The sequence below is a fragment of the Centruroides vittatus genome, unplaced genomic scaffold (assembly GCF_030686945.1).
Source record: "Centruroides vittatus isolate TY-2023 unplaced genomic scaffold, ASM3068694v2 contig_878, whole genome shotgun sequence".
NCBI lineage: Eukaryota > Metazoa > Arthropoda > Arachnida > Scorpiones > Buthidae > Centruroides > Centruroides vittatus.
This window is the reverse complement of record NW_027122570.1, coordinates 1,326,172-1,347,407: the sequence shown is the minus strand read 5'-3', so window position 1 is coordinate 1,347,407 and position 21,236 is coordinate 1,326,172. Positions and strand designations below refer to the sequence as shown.

General features: G+C 30.4%; 1 protein-coding gene across 2 annotated transcripts in view; it reads left to right on the top strand.

Annotated features, from left to right (window-relative positions):
* The window catches only part of LOC136983201 (leucine-rich repeat-containing G-protein coupled receptor 5-like), a 119,636-nt gene extending 103,768 nt beyond the window's left edge, over positions 1-15,868 (top strand). For both annotated transcript variants that reach the window (XM_067279888.1, XM_067279887.1), the window contains 7 exons: positions 3,862-3,927; positions 4,019-4,162; positions 4,744-4,815; positions 7,189-7,472; positions 7,817-7,993; positions 8,072-8,310; positions 13,071-15,868. In XM_067279888.1, the coding sequence (XP_067135989.1) occupies positions 3,862-3,927; positions 4,019-4,162; positions 4,744-4,815; positions 7,189-7,472; positions 7,817-7,993; positions 8,072-8,310; positions 13,071-15,263 (3,175 nt within the window). In that variant the 3' untranslated portion in view covers positions 15,264-15,868. The remainder of the gene's footprint in view (positions 1-3,861; positions 3,928-4,018; positions 4,163-4,743; positions 4,816-7,188; positions 7,473-7,816; positions 7,994-8,071; positions 8,311-13,070) is intronic.
* The last annotated feature ends 5,368 nt before the right edge of the window (positions 15,869-21,236 follow it).

Genomic DNA, 21,236 nt, shown 5'->3' with positions numbered 1-21,236 from the left:
GGATTTAGCCAATTAGTTTCTATAGTTAAGGAAATTCCACAGATCGAGTGCATAAGTCTCAGTTTATTCAGTCTTTTTATCGATAATGTAAACGAAATTTAATGAAGACAAATACAAAGTTTCGGCATTCATCTTAATAGTTACGCAACTTTTATCAGTTTATATTGCCTGTGATAATTCGGACTCTTAAACTAAAATTATTTAATTTCTTCTAAAATTAGGTAAAATGAAATCATTTAATCGGTTATTTCAAAACATGTGTATAGTTATTAATAGTTAAAAATCAAAAATATGAATATATTATCATAACCTCCAAGTTCTTTATTCGTAATAACTCTGTTAAGTCGAATTTGATAAAATTAACGACTTAAGACATTTCAAATTTTTAATGAAGCCAAATATTGTACAATGCTCAATATCTGGCTATATTATGAAATCTTTAGGTTTATTAATAAAGTTAAGTATTAGACTGTAAATCCGAGACATTTTTCTTTATCAACGATCCTAATCGCAAGATTAGTTGCGATTAGGGCCGCAGAGAGAATTTGAAATTAGGACATTTACGAAGTCCCTAATCACAACTTTTATATTTATTTCTATACCATTTAAAGACAACGTTGACGCCAATAAATATTATTATTAAATAATCAGGAAGCATCATATCTCAATCTTAATATTTATTTTTGTTTTAATTAGAACATTATTATTGATAATGATTGAGGGATAAGTTTGACCTGCAGTAATAAAACTCAATTTCTATTTTGTTTTAATACGCAAACATTAATCATTACCGAGCGTATATAAATCCAATTAATAAAATTAATTGATTACACGTTGAAACCGATTAAGATCGTTAGTAGATATAAGCAGAACCTATCGATATAAATTTTTAATAAATATTTTAAAAGATCTTCGAATAATGTAAAAACTATCGAATAAAAATCGTTTTTACATTTATATAAATATAATTTTATTATACTAAATTTGATTATTTTTATACGTTGTTCGTTTGAATTTGATTTAATATGACAAGGATTAAATTAAACAGTTAAGAATTCGTTTAATCATTATTGGCATTTGAGCTTTCGAGCATGTACTAGAAACAATTAGTCATAACAATAATTAGTTGACCGTACGCCAGAGATTCGACTACAACACTTCAGAAACACTGATTTCGATTAAAACAAATTTATTAATAAGCTAATTGACATATTGATTTGATTTAAATTACAATATCCTTTATAAAGTTGATTTGTCTATCGCATTTAAATGTCTGCATAATAAATCGTTACATATATTTATTTAAAAAAAAGGAAATACTATTTCACTTTGGAAATAACTTAAGATTCGTTCGGTAGCACGAATTTTTCTCATTTTTTAAAATATCTATTCTAGCTTATCAATTATGAATCTTTTATTTTACGAAGATAATAGATTCAAGAAAATTTCATTCTATGAATCATTTGTTTCACGAAGTTTACAATTTACTGTGCTAATTTTAGTATAATAAAGTTAAATTATTTGTAAATATTTGTAAAATGTTTTTAATGCTTTAATATTTATTTAAATTGTATAATATTTTCTTTAACTTACAATTTTTTTTTTTTAAATATTTTTAATTTTTAAAGCTTTGCATTTAAGTCTTAAGTTACTTAAATGAGATTTTATATTTGTAATAATCTAGCATTAACTAATAATAATAATAATAATAATAATCTTTATTTGACGTAAAAGGCTTTCGCCTGTTACAAGGGCGTTTTATTTAAACGCATATTCGTACTCATATAATAACATCTCAACAACATTGATATTTTCTATTTACTGGTCTATAGAATTTCATTAATATTTTGTCACAATTATCATTTAGTAAATTGTTTAACGTAGTTATATAACATATAAATCGTGTTAGTATTAGCACTATCAAACATCTTGTACAGTACACTTCCTTCTCGTTAGTACAGTTAACCAATGGCCCAATTTGGAGCCTTTGTAGTTTATCCTTTTCGTTACAGCATTCGCATATAATATGAAATTTAGATAAATTTTTGGTACAATTTGGACATTTAGATTGGGTGTAGTCTATATATTTGTCATTTATAATTATTCCATACTTATTTAGCCTAATCTGTATAAAAAACTTTTTGATGTTAAAGGCTAGGTTTGTCAATATATAGTTATTATTCGCTGGGTATTTTAAAATTGTTGTATACCAGCTTGTGTTTTCTCGTTTTCGTATATCTTCAATGTCTTGGACAATGGATTGCTCCATAGCTCTGTATATTATTTCTTTACTATACTGCTCCATATTATATGTATCATCCAAAAACAGTTTAATAGAAAAACCATGTTTATTTACTATCTTCGATAGCTGCATTATCCAGCTTCGTCTTAAATCCGTTTCCCTTGATTTGTGGTATAGTAAAAACAGTAATTTTGTTGTTATGTCTTCTGCCTTAATAATTTTTTGTAGAAACATTAAATATCTTTTTATTAGTATAGTATTTAATTTGAATCTATTTGTTTCTAGTCTTAAGGCACTGCCCGGGATATTATATTCTAACTGGAATATCTTGCGAATAAATATATTCTGTATTTTTTCAAAGTCATTAAATTTATCCATACTCCAAATTGGAGCCGCATAGCCCATTGAATTCATCACAAGCGAATTAAATAGTTGAAAATGTGTTCCTAAGTTCTTTAGTTTCGCCTTGCAGAATAAACCAATTAAATTACTTATTAAAATTTTTGCTTTGTTTAGTGAATTTTTATAATGCTTCTCAAACGAGAGGTTAGGTGTAAACGTTATTCCTAAAATTTTAATTTCCTTGACTATTTTCACTTCTTTTTTATTAATAAAAAGAACATGTGCTTTTTGGAGACGTTACTACCATTTCTGAATATCATTATTGTTTATTTTTTTGGATTTATTTTAACTCTTAACTTTTCCAAGTATTCACAAATTTGCTGAATCTTTCTACGGAGTGCAGCTGCTGTGGGAGCTACCAGCACAATGTCATCAGCATATGATATAGTATGTATAGTGTGATTTTCGATTTGAATTCCATCTTCGTCTCTTTTAAAGCAGTTATTTATGTCAAATAAATAAAAGTTGAAAAGATATGGGGACAACGGATCTCCTTGTAATAGTCCTCTGTAGGTAATAAACGGTGTCCATATATTTGTATCTTGTTTAATGATTGTCTTATATTTTCCGAACAGCAGCCCTATCATTTTTATCAGTAGTTCATTTGCCTCAAATCTCTTCATTTTACACTGTAGGTCTGCAATGCTAATCATATCGTATGCTTTTTCCAGATCCAAAAATAGGGCGTACACTTTATGTTTTTTCTTAAGCAACTGTATTTGGATTAGTGACAACAACACAAAGAGGGCTGTCTGGGTACCACCCCCTTCTACAAACGCAAATTGCGTTTCGTTTCTATATTTATTAACAGCTGTCCAGTGATTGAATTTACCAGCTAATACCGCAGTGAATACTTTCCGTAGACAAGACAAAAGAGCTATTGGTCTATAGTTGATTGAGTCCTGTCTGTTCCCTTGTTTAAATATCATGGTAAAAATAATTTCGTTCCAATTGGCCAGTATTATACTATAAGTGTAGAATTGATTGAATTGTCTGGTTAAATTTCGAATGATTTCTAGTGGCAGCATTTTGATCAGTGTATTAGGTATTGCGTCTGGTCCCGGTGTTGATTTGTCTTTAAGTTTTTTAATACAATTCTGAAGTTCTTCCGTCTTAATTATCTCGTCTTGATGAATTTCTGGCCTTGTCTTAGTTTTGTAAAAAAATATATGGAAACTAAGACACTTAACTTACAATTTAATAATTTATATTTTCAGGAATTTAAAATCGAATAAATTGAAAAGCCTTCCCCGTTTATCTGGATGTAAGGAGCTAAGATTTATGTAAGTATTTTGTTAAAGATCTATGAGAAAATTATAATCAGTTTATCTCAAATATAAACTTGACATAAAAGTGCTCTTTTTTCCCTCATAGTGATCTAAGTTACAATCTGATCGACTCATTGGGAGAAACTCCTTTCTCAAAACTTGGCAAATTGATCGATCTTTTCCTAAGTAACAATTTGATCGAGCGAATTGAATCTGATTCTTTTGAAGGATTAGATAATCTTCAAGTGCTGTAAGTAACTACAAAAATGATTTATTAAACTACATTTTGAGATATTTTGTATATACACGAAGAGATTTTGTATCTAATAGAAGCAATCAATTCAATTCATAAATTTCAAAAACAAAATATATATCTAAGTATTTCGCTATTATATATTATTTTAATTAAAATAAAAATATTATTAGTTTTTAATCACCTAAATTATATAAAAATATTTAATTTTCGTTATCAATTTTTTGTCTGCTTTTCCTAACTACAAAATTAAATTTGTGTGCCTCTATGATACCGATTTAATGTGTTATCTCAGTTTTAATCCATGTTTAAATTTCTAATAATAATAATTATTATTATTATTATAAAATAAATAATAAATTTTATTATTTTTAGACATTTACACGTATGCAGTACAACGTTACATATAAAAATATTCATTAATAAGCCGAGTTTTTATAAAAGCAGGAATAATTTAAGAAAAAATTTTCTCGTGTTTAATTAATTACTTTTCGATATTTCTTTTAGAAAGTTTTTAAATGAATGTTAAAACTTTTTGATATTTGAAAATTATGAATGAAACGTGCCAATTTTTTCAGAGATCTTCATAATAACAGAATTGAGTTCATCCATCCGGAAGCATTTTCTTCATTCAACGATCTCAGAGACCTGTAAGTGATTTACGATTCTTTTTCTCATAAACTAAACTGTTTAAACTATTATATATAAATCGTTCAAAAATAATAAATTTCTTGTCACTTTTAATTAATGTACAGTACATTACATATTTCAAAAAAATCAACTGACTTGTAACTTGCCTCAAAAATATATATAAATATTATAAAACAAAAGTTTAAAATGGTATAACAAAATATTTTATGCTTTAATTCTTTTTAATCATTAAAAAATTTATGATTATAGAAATTTAAACAATTAAATAATTGTATTTAAAACTGTTTTTTTCCTGTTTGATTGTGAACTTTGTTTTGTTCCTTCGATACAAGTTCGAAAACTTCTTACCAGCATTCGGCATCATTACGAAAATAATAAATGGAAATTTTATATTTAATTATTCAGAATTTACTGTTAAATCGATATTAGGTTTCATATTTTCTTATCTTCTGATAATTTATTACACGATATTTGTTTCATAACACTATTTCTATGGTATAGTGTATACTAATTTCTACGAGAGCATTTCCTCGAAAATAAATAGCGTCATTTAATAAGCAAAAATGTATTCAATTTTTATAAAATATTAAACTATTTCAATCCATTTTATATAAGTGATTAAGTCAGAAATTTCGTTATTTAAGAAACTTTGTTCTCGACGTAGCTTAAATTGGCACACCAAATATTGACTGGTTCCATCGATTATACATTATAGTAATAAGTTATATTAGAAATGATTAATTATCACGCGATAGCAAAATAATACTTTCACAATATTTTTTAGGTTTTTAGAAAATTTAAGTTTAATTTAAAATAACTTTTTTTATAAAAACAAATATAGATCGAAATTGTAAGTTAGTTGTATACCTCTCTGGTTTCTTTTCACTCTCAATTTTTTTTTGCTACTTTAGAGAAATATTTACATATTTGGGAGATAAAACTTGGACCTTTTCTTTACTGTTATCTTCAGATTTGTGATAGGACTATAAGCTGTTAGTCAAAGCAGACTATCATTTTGTCTATAAACTAAAAACCTTTGTGACACAAAGTTCAAATATTACGTTGTTCTTATAAGAGCAGAAAAAATAGGCGACTGACAGAGGAATAAAGAATCAGAAGTTTGGAGTTTTATCATCATGTTCGTGTAGTAGTTAGTGGTTATTAGATGCGAAGAACAGTTAGAATAGGTCTATATGAAAAAATCAGATTTTTATATCTAAATATGACCTTATGAAATGTATCATATTCTGAATAATAAGTATTAATATTTTTAAAAGACCTTACTTTCGGAATGATCCCGTACATGGGCGTCCGCAGAGAAGGCAAACGGGGATGGGATCGAATAAAAAGTTCCGCAAATTATAATCGTAAAAATGATTGAGATATGTAACCATACACCCTCGATCATGTTTGTCTTTTTGAATTGATGCAATATGTATTCTATAATCTACTTGTGAAAAAACCTCAAAAATTAAATAATTAAATAAATATTACTTTTCTCAAAGCTTCAACCCCTGGAAAATTATCTGCGGACACCCAAGACACCGTACATAAAATTTTAATATTTTTTTCTAAATTAATAAATTTATCATTATTAGTGCAATATAAAAGATTCGAAATTGAAAAATCAGGATCACATGGAGTAGGCAGACTTTCATCACAAATGTAACATGACAAGAATTCATTATATATTATGGTATGAGTTTGACACAGTTTTTAACAGCAAATAATAATATAAAATATTTCAATTAGGGAAAAAATATACATAATAACCTATATTTTAAAATAACTATTAATACATTAATTATTTTAAAAGAAAAAGTCGTGGATGCGATAAATGTTCTCATCTTGTCGATATGACAGGATGAAAACAAGATATAAAAATGTTAATAAATTTCGCTTTTGATGTCAGATAATTTCGATTATCAGTTGTTTCATTAAATGAACGTAATTAAATGTTACGAGTATTTGATGTTAAAAGATTTTAATTATGTAGACTAAGATTTCTCCTGTTGTTTTCTCTTATCGCTCCCTTTCTAAAATTAGATTTAAAGTTGTATTTTATTTCAATAAAATCTAAAAATTTATCAATTATTATTTTTATGTATTTTTAAACGTAATAAAAATAAATTTTTCCACCGACCTCCAAACGACCCTTAGTAATTATCGACCCCCAGATAAATCCATTAACTAAAATTCTTAATCTGCGCTTGAACACAATACTCACAATTGCTTATATCCAGAGGAGAAAATGATGGAAATTATGTTACGTAATATATAAATATATTTATAAATATTTACTATAAGCGTCTGATAAATCTTTCAGTACTTTTAGTCTTCTTAAATACTGAATAATTCTTTGTTTTTTTAAGGAACCTCGCTTATAATCAGTTTTCAGTGATTCCAACAAGCGGTCTCGAAAATTTAAGGCAACTGAAAACATTCAACAACAGAAATTTAAAGGAATTTCCGGCACCCGAAATGTTTCCAAAAATTCACACTTTAGCATTATCTTACGCCTATCATTGTTGTCCTTTCTTGCCATATGCACGAAAGCCAACTGCTTCATTGAAGGAGACAATCGTTTGGCTGACGAGAGAAGAACTGGATATGAAAGTCTGGAGTACAAATATCACAGACGTATGGCCTGGATATGGTAAATACAATATTGCAATATTACAGAACAGAAACGTAATAATTAAATCGAGTAAAAACAAAATTTTAAAACACGTCATTTTTAATATTGGCCTTTTAAAAGTGAGATTTCTAAAAAAATTATCAAAATAAAACTAAATTTAAAATAGTAAGTTTTAAAATATTTTATTTGACTGGCTTGTCTATTGTTTCATTCTGAATCTACCAATAAGCTAATCTTAATGATCACTTTTATTGTACAGTACTTTCTAATATAAAAGTCATTTATAACAATATTAATAAAATCAATACTTTCTGTACACATTTTAGTTTAAAATGCTTAATTAACTTAAAATTTACATTTAGAGAATTTCTCAAGTAAGTTTGAAGAGTTTGCTACACAATTGTGGAGTGCGTTCCGTAAGGATTATACAATTCCGGATAATTTAGCCACACAATACGTAGAAGAATATCCCGACGACAGTTTCGAGGACGAAAGTGGGCAACTTGGAAGATATCCAATTCAGTGTTTGCCAGAACCAGGTGAACGGCAATTAATTATCTGTTGAAGAAATATTGTTTAAGACGTTGAAAAGAGAATTAATTATTTTTTCTTTATAGGGCCTTTTATGCCATGCGAAGATTTATTTGGTTGGTGGACATTGAGATGTGGTATTTGGGTTGTATTTTTGCTCGCAATGCTAGGAAATGGATTAGTTGTAATTGTTTTATTGTTTGGTCGAAGTAAAATGGATGTACCAAGATTTCTAGTGTGTAATCTCGCTATAGCTGATTTTATGATGGGAATTTATTTAGGAATTTTAGCCGTAGTCGATGCATCTACTCTTGGAGAATTTAAGGTACTTTTTCAGATTTAAGGTATTAATATATGAAGTGTATTTATCGTTTATAAGACTAGACAAAAACTATTTTTAACGTAAATATTTTGTAAGACGATGAAACCAATGAAACGATGTAATCAGACTGATATTTATTGGTTCGAGTTATATAATACGTAACATTGCATAAGTTTCAAATTACGCATATAAAATTAGGACCTCTCTAACATGCTACCGAGACAATTAATTCAAATTTTAAACCCTATTCCACAAATTCGAGTATCTGATTTCCCCACTATTTTCCATTTTTCCATATTAAAAAAAAAAGAAATTTCCTAGCAGACTAACAAATCACTGTTATTTTTTGTTTTTACTCTTTCTGCCTTGACTAAGAAGACGTTTTTCAGGCCTATCGTGGGTACGACTAAATCCAAATGGGACGGCCGGATGGTGAGGGCCCGACGGGGATGACGGAATCCGACATATCCAGGACAGACCATCCCCGAAAAATTGGACCACTCGGTTCGTTCCCAGATCTCCCAGAAAATTATTGTTATTAATAATGCCAGAATTGGAAAAACTTACTCACATTTTAAATTAAAACGAGCAATTATGTATTGTGACACCGTCACAATACCGGGCTGCAATTTTTAATCATATTTTTAATTTATTTAAAATATACGTTCACCATCTCAAATTAGTATTGTCTTGCCTCTGTACATCATATTTTTCCCGATAACAACAGTCATGCCGGTCATTCATGTAAAACTGTTCTAGGGAATAGTTTTGAATTAAAATCACGTGACTTTCTGTGTAGCCCGGAAGATTGTATATAGTTAATTTCCTGCCCCCTAATCTCTTCATAAATGGTCTTCATTTTCATCTATCCAACACCGTTTTCTAGATTAAGGAAGGACAGACAGACAGACAACAGAAGACAGTGGGAATTTATAGATCTATATTTTTTTTCAAATTGTAAGCCCAATAATTACAGAAAGATTTATTAGACGTTTTAATTTGAATTAATAAATTTTATTAAAGTTAAAAATTTGTTTGAAGAAATCAGTTAGTCTAAATTCGTATCATTTATATTTCCCTGGCTTAACATAACTTTGTCTGTGTAATAAAAATTAAATTGAATTCATTATTATTTTTTTTTAAATATTATAACATAATATATTTAAGATAAACTTAATGAAAGTTATAGCGCCATTTTGAATTAACATCTTTAATGATTACAATATGAATATTGATGAACATAATTTGTAATCGTATGTAATAATCATTTAAGCAAACCAACATTCATTGTAGGCCTAGTCGAACCCATGATGGAAAAAAAAGGCTTTCTTAGTGCCCAAAAGACGAAAAGCGTTAAAAATAAAACAAATAAAAAAAGACAGTAAAGTTCAACATTGTAGCAAAAATATATTGACCGTATAGTGAGTGATGCGAGATAGAAAAACCGACAAGTTTACAATTTGCATTTTTTTTTTTCGAAAAAAATTTTATTTTAGACTATTTAAAAACAAAATTTTCCGTGATTATTTTTTCCATAATACTGCATATTAGAATTTTAAAATACTTTTAAAAATGATATTGTTTGTTTGTAATTATTTGGAAAAATACGTTTTACTCGGTTGAGATTAGGGTTTCTCAAACGGGATCTCGGCTGTTTTTTTTAACCCGGGAAATCCCCAAATTTCCTAAAAGTTCACTTTTTCTTTTTCTGTGTTAAGATTGAGGAAATTTTGCAAATAGAAAGTATAATTAATTCATAAACTGTCAGAATACATTTCTATTTATTAATGTTAAGCCTGCTTATTAGCTTTTTAAATTTTTGCTTATTATGACATCTCACAGATTGTCAATAATTAATATGTATTTGTGGCAGGACTAAAAATTCTTTACTTGTCAGAACTTGTAATATCTTGAATAATTGTGCCGATGCTTTCTTAATTTTAACTATGCCCAGTAGCTTCAATAACTGCATTTCGCCAGGTTGTGCAAATTGGGCAAGGATACAAACGAGTACGATGTATGCAAGTATGAAGTTTTTCTTCATAAACCTAATTATTAAAGCCAAACGAACTGCCAAATTATCGGGCTAAAAGCTTGATACCTCTATTAAAGCAGCCGAGGTAGACAAATCAAGAATAGTTGAGAGCAAAAGAAGCACTGCAACGCATTTCGAAAACGAACTAGAAATCTTCGAGGCTACAGGTGAAAAAAACACATAAAATTTGTCTTCTCTTAAATGCATTAAACACGATTCCGCCCACATTCATTGAATTGGAAAGAGCATTTTCAGTAGCGAGACTTTTCATTATTAAGATGATAACCAGATTGAGTGATCGGAGTATTGACCATCTTTACTTTTTAAAATTTTATTATAAAAATTTACAATAATATTTTGTATTATGTTTTATTTAAAAAACGAAAATTACCTTCTATTTGATCTAAGTTCATTTTTTCTTTAAATTTTCAACTCAATTCAAAGACATTTTTTTTTTTTGGTAAGCAGTTTCCAACAAACTTGAATAATTTTTTTTTCTATTTGTGAAAATTTCTACGTAATTCAAAGGTAATTTTAATATATATCTTACACAGCATTATTAATATTATGATTTTGGAGGTTGCGGAACGTATTAAATTACTTTTAAAAATGAAAAATAATTATATCATTCGATTTCAAGATATTTTTTATATTTTAAAAATTATTAATTCTATCCCGGGATCCCGGGAAACAGGTCACTTTTTTCCCGGAATCCCGGGACAAGTAAAAGACCGAGAAATGAGAAACCCTAGTTGAGATTACCTGTAATAAGAGTATAACATAGTTTCAATTTGATTAATCAAAAGTATGACTTTCCCATTTTGACTAAGCTTCGCTATTAACTAAGCTGAGCGTCAATAGGTAGCTATCAGCTTCCTATTGACGCTTGGCTTATAATTCACGGGATTATAAAGGTTTTCTCGTGGAGTGAAGAATTATAATTCATCCAGTATATAGTAAGAAGTATATTTGTTATAATTTACGGTTAGTTAACGTAAATATTTACAATAACAATAACTTTTGTATATATAATTCAGGGGTGGCCAACAAGTCGACTGCGATCGACCGGTCGATCGCGAAGCCAATTTTGGTCGATCGCACGCGATGTCTTGACTTAATATGTTACACTTGTAACCGAACGCAACTCGTGAACGTAACGCGCAAACGCAACAGTATGCATGCAGTTATGACTCGACTCAGAATAACACAGCTATTTAGCTTGAATATTTGGTACTGTCATACGTCAACCGAGAAAAAATCCTAGTATGTAGCGAATATATTTATTCTTGTTTCGGATCGACATACGTGTGTGAATCGGCACTTTCATACTTAACTTTAACGAAGACTAAACAAAATTCTGTCCTGATTAATTCTTATACTAAAGACTCATTATTATTACCTTTGTCAGAATATACACCTAATTATGATTCCTTGGTTAGAGACATGTAAACTCAGTTCTCCCATTAATGTTAAGGTAATAAAATAAATTATAAATCTGTCTTTATCTGTAGCTAATTTGAATTAATAAATATTGTGAATAATTACTCATGTTGTTTTAATTCCCCTGGACGTGAGTTTTTTTGGCCCGTTAAATAATTATGTTGTTTTTTACGTAGGTAGATATACAAGGTGTTTCAGTACGAGGTGCACTCTCTCGAGCTATTGATAGATTAACAAAAACTAAGTAAAACACTCTTATATCATTCTTTCATAATAAATTTTCCTGGCCCAAAAATAATCGCGAAAGTGAAATCTTAAAATCAAATTATCAGTCATACTGTGCATTTTATAACAACTTTTTCATATTTACGAACAAATAGTACCAAAACTTATACATTGCAATTGATAAAAAAATTAAATTATATTTTAAGTTACTAAAAATCTATCTTGAAAAAGTGTCGAAAAATAGACTTTTTGGGTACCACCTGTACGAAATGAACTTGTAGCTGCAAATATCAAAAGTTGGGTCTGGAAATTTATTTTCTTTATGAGCCTATATCTCGAAAACTTAATAAGTGATTTTAAAAAAATAATAATAAATAATAATTTTTGAACATATATTTTGCTTATCTACCCATAGCTTGCGGGAGTGTACCTCGTACTGAAATACAGTGTATAGACAGTATGTATTTAACACCTTCCCCTCCCCATTTAGACTATGCCTATGACAACAAGTGGATCGCGACACATTTTTAAAATAAAAAGTAGATCTTATGTACACAGAAGTTGGCCACCTCTGATATAATTGACTTAAACAACAGCCAATCGATCTTATTGTTGTTCTAAACCGTTTTGTCTTATCGTTGATTATTTAAATAATTAATTGATTATTCATTAAAACTTGACGCAGTTATCTATTATAAATCGTATTTAAATTATTAACTAGTTAATTTATTGAAAGGTATAAGAGAGACTTTCTTTTCATAGATATCTAACGTATTATCATATTTTTAATTTTACATCATAATAAAATAAGTCATTAAATATATTATGATTTATTTTATTATGATGTTATTAAAGTACAGAAAAAATTTAATAAAGATAATGATTATAACTTTATTATTTTTTAATGATTAAATAATAATAAATAAATAATTGTATACTTTTTATGTATATATCCTTCATTGTAACTTTTGTATAGACTAATTAGTTTTTCTTCTTTGAACCCAAAACTTTTCCTTAAAAATTACTTATTTATTTAAATTATTTTTGATCGTTTATTTTACAGATTTACGCTGTCTATTGGCAAACATCAGCGGGCTGTCAGATAGCGGGATTTCTTGGTGTAATAAGCAGTGAATTGTCTGTCTTCACTTTAGCAGTCATTACTCTTGAAAGAAATTATGCAATTACTAACGCTATGCATCTCAACAAAAGATTATCTTTGAAGCATGCCGGATATATAATGGCTTCGGGATGGTTCTTTGCTCTTGTTATGGCTATACTTCCCATGTTAGGCATAAGTGATTACAGAAAATTTGCCATTTGTCTGCCTTTTGAAACAGAAGACGTTTTTTCTTTATCGTACGTTGTTTTTCTTATACTTATCAATGGTGTGGCATTTCTTATTCTGATGGGATGTTATTTTAAAATGTATTGGGTGATACGTGGATCTCAAGCTTGGAATTCAAACGATTCCAGAATTGCCAAGCGTATGGCTTTATTGGTATTCACGGACTTCATATGTTGGGCACCAATTGCATTTTTCTCATTGACTGCTGTTTTCGGTGTTCATTTAATTTCTCTAGAAGAAGCTAAAGTATTCACCATTTTTGTTTTGCCCTTAAACAGTTGTGCCAATCCATTTCTTTATGCTATTTTCACAAAACAATTTAAAAAAGATTGTGTATTAATATGTAAAAGGATTGAAGAGTCTAGAGTGACGAGAGGAATTGGCAGGTGTAGACATAGTTCAAATTTTTCGAATCGACACACTCCAGCCAATACAAATTCAGCTGCAGACAGAAAAAGTGGTGAACAACCTGTCTGTCAATGTGCAGTTGGAAGAAGGACTACAGAAGTACCTAGTGGAATACGATCGCGATCTCGTTCTTCGTGGCTCAAGTACTTGTTTTGCAACCAATCAAATGACGATGAAAGATCTGGAAGCGATTACACTTATGCAATTGCACAAATTCAAAGAAACCTTGAGGGAGATCATCATAAACGTACCTCTAGTATATCTAGTGAAAACTTTTCGTCTCGTTCTGATAGCTGGAGATACGGCATTGCGTTAAGATTATTAGAAAGAAATGGGAGAAGAAATTCATGGAGTAATAATACTCAAAAATCATCATCCCAAGATTCTCATACATCTTGCAGTCGGCAGGATTCATCTACTTCCACATTTCGTCTTTCGAGATCAAGTGTCAGCAGTGATACGTCAAGTTCTTTGGCAGGTCGAACTGCTTATACTCGAGATCGTCCACCACCCGCTAGAGCGGTTGTTAATGGAGAAACATCTCAAAGAATGTTGTCGTTTCGATCGTCCGTTAAAGACAAACCCAAATTATGCAGACAAACAGCCGTACACGATTTGAACGGAGGCAAAACTTACGATTCCGGTCAAAGATCGCCACCTTCTACAGCAAGAATGTATGGTAACCTTTGCCCCACTTGCGCTAGAAAAGAACCAGGTCCGTCATTAGTATTCAAAAATAAAGAACTTGAAGAAAAATTTACTTGTTTTTATAATCGTTTGGTTGAAACTAGTAATGAAGATAGCAGCGAGGCAACAACTTCTAAAGAAGAACAAGTTATATTTTCTAGTGATCAGTCTACAGAACCAAAACCCGAGAAAGACGATATAGAGTTAGAAAAAGTAACAAGCGATAATCCACAAATTCCAGTCGATATTACTGCTACTATTATCGAATCTCAAGCATCAGAAATATTAGACGAATTTCCTAACAACGACACTTTAAAAACACCTGACATAATGGAAAATAACAGACTTCATGTAAGTGCAGAAAATTCTCCAAATCCAAAATCGAGAAGTCTCACCTTCATCGGTTTTGTTCCACGACGCAAAGCGACGTCGGACACATCACTAAAAAAAGTATCTCTTAGAAGTCTACCGACCATGTTTAGTTCTTTATCTAGTCATAAATTAATAGAAAGATCAGACCATGCTAAAGTAAGAAGCCATGGACAAATAGCGACTCAACCAAGATCTATCGATTATATTCCTTCCTCTAGAAGCGAACAGTTGCTTCCTCAGTTATCTCTAGATTGGTTCTCACCACGAAATCAACATATTGCTGAAGACACGGAGTCCGAAGACGAGTGTATCGAAAGCAAACAGTTGAAAACTCAAGAAATCTGTGATCCTAGACTAATAAAACATTACACTGTCATTAATGCCAGTGAAGATGTTCCTCTCATCGACGAAGATGGACAAAAGCCCGTATCGGGAATGTAAAAATTCTTTAATGTTTATTTAAGAGAATTGGAATTACAAATATGTTCGTTCATTTAAAAGTGAGCTTGACCATAAATCAAAACTGATTTTTATCATTTATTTCATTTATAATATTTCATATAAATTACACGACAAATAACCGATTTATCGTCAAGCTTTCTTTTAAAATGAGAACATCGGAAGCAAATATTGTTACGATAACTTTTCTGCAACTTCGAAACGTATATGACATTGATTTATTCGTCCGAAAGAATCTTCATTAAATAAATGTAAAGATATAGTGCTACAATTAGAATGATTATAATCTGTAATAAAATTCAAGTGAAAGTTGTTTCATCTTATTACTAAATAGATTCTTAAAATTTACAAAACTATTTGTTAACATTTATAAAAACAAAATTACTTTTACATTGTAAAGCAAAATGTATTCGACAGCTAAGATTTTACTGTCTTTGTTGCAGAGTTTAAATTAGATCTTTATGGATTATTGTAAATAAATTGAAATTCGGATGACTATTTCGATAAAGTGTAGCACCAGCATACAATAGATAAAGTAAAATTATGTTTAATGTTACAAGTTTGGCTGGTCCTGGCAATATTGAAAATGAGCGGGAAGCGATATTCATGGAATCTAACTACTCGTGAAAAAATATGAATGTCCTGTTCGGATGCGAATCCGGTGTCTGATCGCGTAGCTATCAAATGTAATAAAATTACTTTTTCCGTAATGCCTAAGCAGATGAACAGAAAACAATTTAATTATGGTTGTTTTAAGTTGAACCCAATTAAGTTGAACCCAAAAAAGAGCTCTCGATCTAAGTATAAAGTTATTGTTATTTAAGGTGATCAAAGAAAAATTATACCTATAAATCAAAGAAAATTTTAATACAAAATCCGTGCACTAGTATTTTTGATAGGCTTAATGGTAAATTTTTCGATCATAGATACTATCGAATCAACCGTAAAATCGTAGATTAATATAAATTTTACAGAAAATTAAATTTCTGTTTCTTTTTCTTTCGCACAAGTTCGCACAAGTGTTATATTTAATTTTTAAATTCTTTTAAATTATCTTATAAATTTTTCTGTAACGTTCAGGCGGAATCAATTAGTTTCAAGCAAACTTTTAAAATATTTCTAATTTAAAATTCTTCTTATTAATTTTATTTCATTATAATTGTGTAAGCGAAGAAGTAAGTTTTCAAGATTTACAATTAAATCTTTTAATCCAGTAACATCGGTTTAAGTGATTTTGTTTATTGAAATAGTTCATATTCCCGATATGATTCTAATTTGCAATCCCCGTACCTATTGCAATAATTTTATTTGTAGGAAATTTCATTTATTACCAAAGCTGAAGTTGGCAATAACCGAATGTAAGTTAGTAGGCTCGACTATAAATTGAAACCTGAAGTCAACAATGCATCATCCTTGGCATTAGGAACGATGTTTCGCTGAAATTTTGATTTAATTAAAGTAGTTTTGCTGAGCCAACTATAAAAATGCAATATATCTTTATATATAACTAGTCAAACACTGAACGCTCGCTACCAACTAGCCACGTAAAGTTTTCTATGTTTTCTTCACGTTTGGAACACTTAAATAGGGGCCAGTTTCCCATAAAAGTCCTCCCGGGAGACATTCCCTTTCGGCAGATTGCCCATGTGCCGTGTTGCTGTAACCAAATAAACCAAAATTATTACACCTGCCAAAGTTTATAGATTGCTTTGAATTAGTATACTAAACGAAATAATTCTCTTTTTTAATGTATGAAGAATCTAATATGGAAAAACCAATATTTAATGTGATTATAAAGTCAGTGGCACATGTAGAAATACGCAGGCGCCCTCAAACTAATAGTACCACTTTTTCACCGAATGATTCTACTTTATAACTTTAATTCTGCAATTGAATTTTTGCAGATTTTTAAATATCAAAAGGGAGCAAAGAGTACTGCTATTGAAAATCCTTCATTACTACTACCACTCTGTTTTTGAAAAATTTATTCGTATAGGCTATTAATACTATTCGACTGACATATCTTATTTTACGCCTATTTAAGCTTTTAATTTACACTAATACCTTTACGAATTGTTTTTACGTGAAATTATTTTTTCATTAATTCATTTTTTTTACTGTTATTTTGAATTTTTGCGCTCCTAGGACTGGGCCTATGGGTCATGGAAAATCCGCCACTGTATAAAGTTTGTGTTAAACTCTATGTTAAACTTTGTTTTTATAAAAACGAAGTTTAACATAGAGAAAATTTCTATGAATACACAACATAACATATTTATCAATAAATATGTTATCTCGAAGGATTTTTAAATGAGAAAATTGATCTAATTAAATAATATTTCTGACTTAATTTGTGGATTCTCCGATTTTAAAGTAAACTCGACCATTTTGTTTCGTTCAGAACAATTAAAAATATAAACTGTGTAAAATATATTAAAATAATCTGTTTTTAATTATATTTTATACGCTTTTTATTAACTTACTCTGTTTTTTGGTCTGTTGTCTGTCTGTCTAGATAAAATCTTGTAACTCAGTTTTTACCCAATTCCCAATTTCCGACCTAGTTAAAATTGTGCATACGTATGTATTCTTGATGACAATACATTTTTTCTTAGAGTTTGCAAATTATAAAATTAGTTAACCTCACACAGTATAAAACAGTATACGATTTATGTAAAAAAAGCGTTTCTTTAAATTTTTTAAAATATTTTTTATTGTTTTAACTTTTATTTCATATACAGTATTACTATAGATGTATATTGTGTTATAAACAAATGTACTTCATTGTTCCTTGTATAATAAAATGATACTTTTCATTAAGAAATGCTCATTTATTACTTAAGAAATTTATTATGTACGTAATCTAATAGAAAAAAAATTGCAATAATTTTATATTATCAGAAAGAGTAATATTTCTAAGCGGGATATTTGGCTGATTGATTTGGTTTCATTCAACGGTCCCGAAATTATTAAATTAATGTGTTATTTTCTACTTTTGCTGTTCATATAATTCCGTTCCGTAAATTTTTACACTTCATCTAAAAATGTTGATAAACAAATTCAAGAATTAATTTAAAATATACAACACGATTGTAAATAACATGGTACATGCTTTCTAAATATGCATCTAGGTAAAAGTCAAAACTAATTTCTGTGTTTAATTAATGTAATATATAAATGAGGATGTTTGTTTGTTCGCTATACACTCCTAGGCCGTTTGACCAATTGCTACGAAACTCGGGCGTTACGTTCAAATACTTCTAACTTAGATAATGTCGTACATCCTACCCCAAAATATCATTTGCATTTCTGTAAATCAATAAATTTTTATTTACATTCGATTTTCTGAGTTACATGTAGCGCCATCTATTCGCAAAAAAGTTAACAAAATAATTAACTAAATATAATTCTTACAAAAATAAGATATAATTTTAAAATATATATATTATATTTACTGAATCACTGCGATAATGATATAGCACGAAAGAGATGTGCCATTACACTATTACTGTGAAAGGTAACACATAGCACTTGCCTGCGTGGAGTGTAATAGTGTTTGCCCCTGTAAATCAGTTTTTCTGTTAGCAATAGAGTCGTGCCGGTTATGTATCTAACTTCGTTCGGGGAAAAGTTCTCTTATTGAAATAACGTGACTTGCGGTACAAATCGGAAGTTCATATATATGTAATCTGGTCCTTTTCTCTTACGATTTCCATGTCTGGTCTCGACTTTCATCTATCTAACTCCTTTCTCGAGATTAAGGAAGGACAGATGACAACAGTGGGAATTTATAGGTCTACAAGTTTTCAAATTGCAGCCCAATAATTTTTCCATAAACGCAATATTTACGAAAACGTACTTCCCACACAGTTTATATAATCTGTTCCCGAAATTTTAAAAAATTTATTATCATATAAAAACAATTATTCTAGCACTTTTACAAGATATTTTTTATTATTTAAACATATTAGCGAGGTTGAGACCGAAGATTTAAACGCGAAAACGTGTACGTCGGACGTTCGGCGCCGCTTTCCTGTAAGCCTAGAAGTTTGACAATGGCGTTTGGAATGTCGAGCATGATTCCACTGACTTTCCAAACACCATTGTCAAACTTCTAGGCTTACAGGAAAGCGGCGCTGAAGGTCCGACGTACACGTTTTCGCGTTTAAAACTTCGGCCTCAACCTCGCTATTATACGAAGTCTTTCGGACGTTAAATTCGTCTTTGAACATCGGAATAGACACTTCTCATATTTACTTCACTATCGTAGTCCCGTCCACGCATATTTTCAATTTTTAGACCTAACGATTCCAATTCTTGCAGTATTGATTCAGTCCAACTAGATACAGTAGTTAATTTCACAGGCAAAAACACTTGCTAAAATATACGAGGAATGTTCAGGTCAATCCGGGACTTATGAATGTATAAAATAAAACTACAAAGTTCAAAGGATGGAAACTGCATTTATTTTTCGACATAGTCCCCTGATACATTTATACACTTGTGTGAGATAAGCCGGGGGCTATAGGGCGTTACCCTAGTAACCACTTAATCGGCACAGGTTGTTAAAACCCGACCTCAGAGTCGTTTGGATGGCTGTATTTCGAGTGGGGAAGTCGCGTGGCGTAAGTCGACAGGCGTCGTTAGATGGTCAGGAGACAGGTTAAACAAATACGCAAAGTATTTATTAAAATCTAAGGTTAACAAGGTCTGCAAGGCTATACTCGGTTAAATGCGATTAACAACTAGATATATATATAAGAGGGTAGCTCTTAACTAAGCCTATTCTCGTAGCGAGAGAGAGAGTTCACTCTAACAAAAATACCTCTATGAGGAAACGAACTGTATGCGTCGAATGGTTCGTAGGAATCGTAGTCCTAGTTGATATGGCGAGCTGTATAAAAGTTCGAAGCCGTGATTTGTCTTTTACCGGAGTCTTCTCCTTTCATTGAGCCGGGAGACGAATGTATCACCTGGACACGTATAACTTCCGAGGGATCGCCCTGAGCTTCCGGGGGCTCGAGCTTCTATTCGCTTGTCGTGGGAAAGGAGTCACATGATCGTCATAAGTTGACAATAACTTATGTGTCAAGAATGCACCTAATTGTTATCACAAACGGTGACCTCCGATCTAATTCTCACAATAAGAGTATTTTTCTATCGGAATTGTTTACACTTTTTTTCGACAACTGCGTTAAATTCGCGGATTTCACACTTGTATCATCGTTTTACTAATGCTGGAAAGTGTAGATTAACTACTGTACACTATTCCGTGTAGAAAGATGTGTTAATATGTTTAAACCATTTTACGACAGCCTTCTTCACTTCATTAGCGGTACTGAAATGTTGACCTCAGAGAAAGTCTTTCAGGAGTCCAAATAGGTGTAAGTCACTTCGCGCTAAATCAGGACTATAAGGGGGATATGGTAATAATTTCCAACCGATTTCCAGTATTGTTTGCATAGTGCGTTGAGCGGTATGAGGTCTGGCGTTATCCTGCAGAAACAAAACACCATTTGTGATCAAACTAGGCCTCTTCTTCCGCAATTTCTTGTGCACATCATGGAGAACCTGACAATAATATTTACTGTTGATGGTGCTACCATGGGGTAAAAAGTCAACATCAATAATCCCATTTTTGTCCCAGAAAACAGTGGCCATCGTTTTGCCTGCTGAAGCAATTGTTCGGAATTTCTTTGGTGGTGGTGATCCTGTATGCTTCCACTGCTTTGATGCTCTCTTCAATTCTGGAGTGAAATGGTGAACCCATGTTTCATCACATGTGATGATGCAATCCAGAAAATGCTGGCCTTCCAGCTCATAACGATCCTTCAGTTCAGTGCACAACATTCAACTCTTCTGTGCCAGTCAAAAGCAGAAAGCTGTTTTGGCACACAGCATGCACTCACTTTTCGGAATAGCAAAGTGTCATGAATTATTGCGTTTACCGTTCCT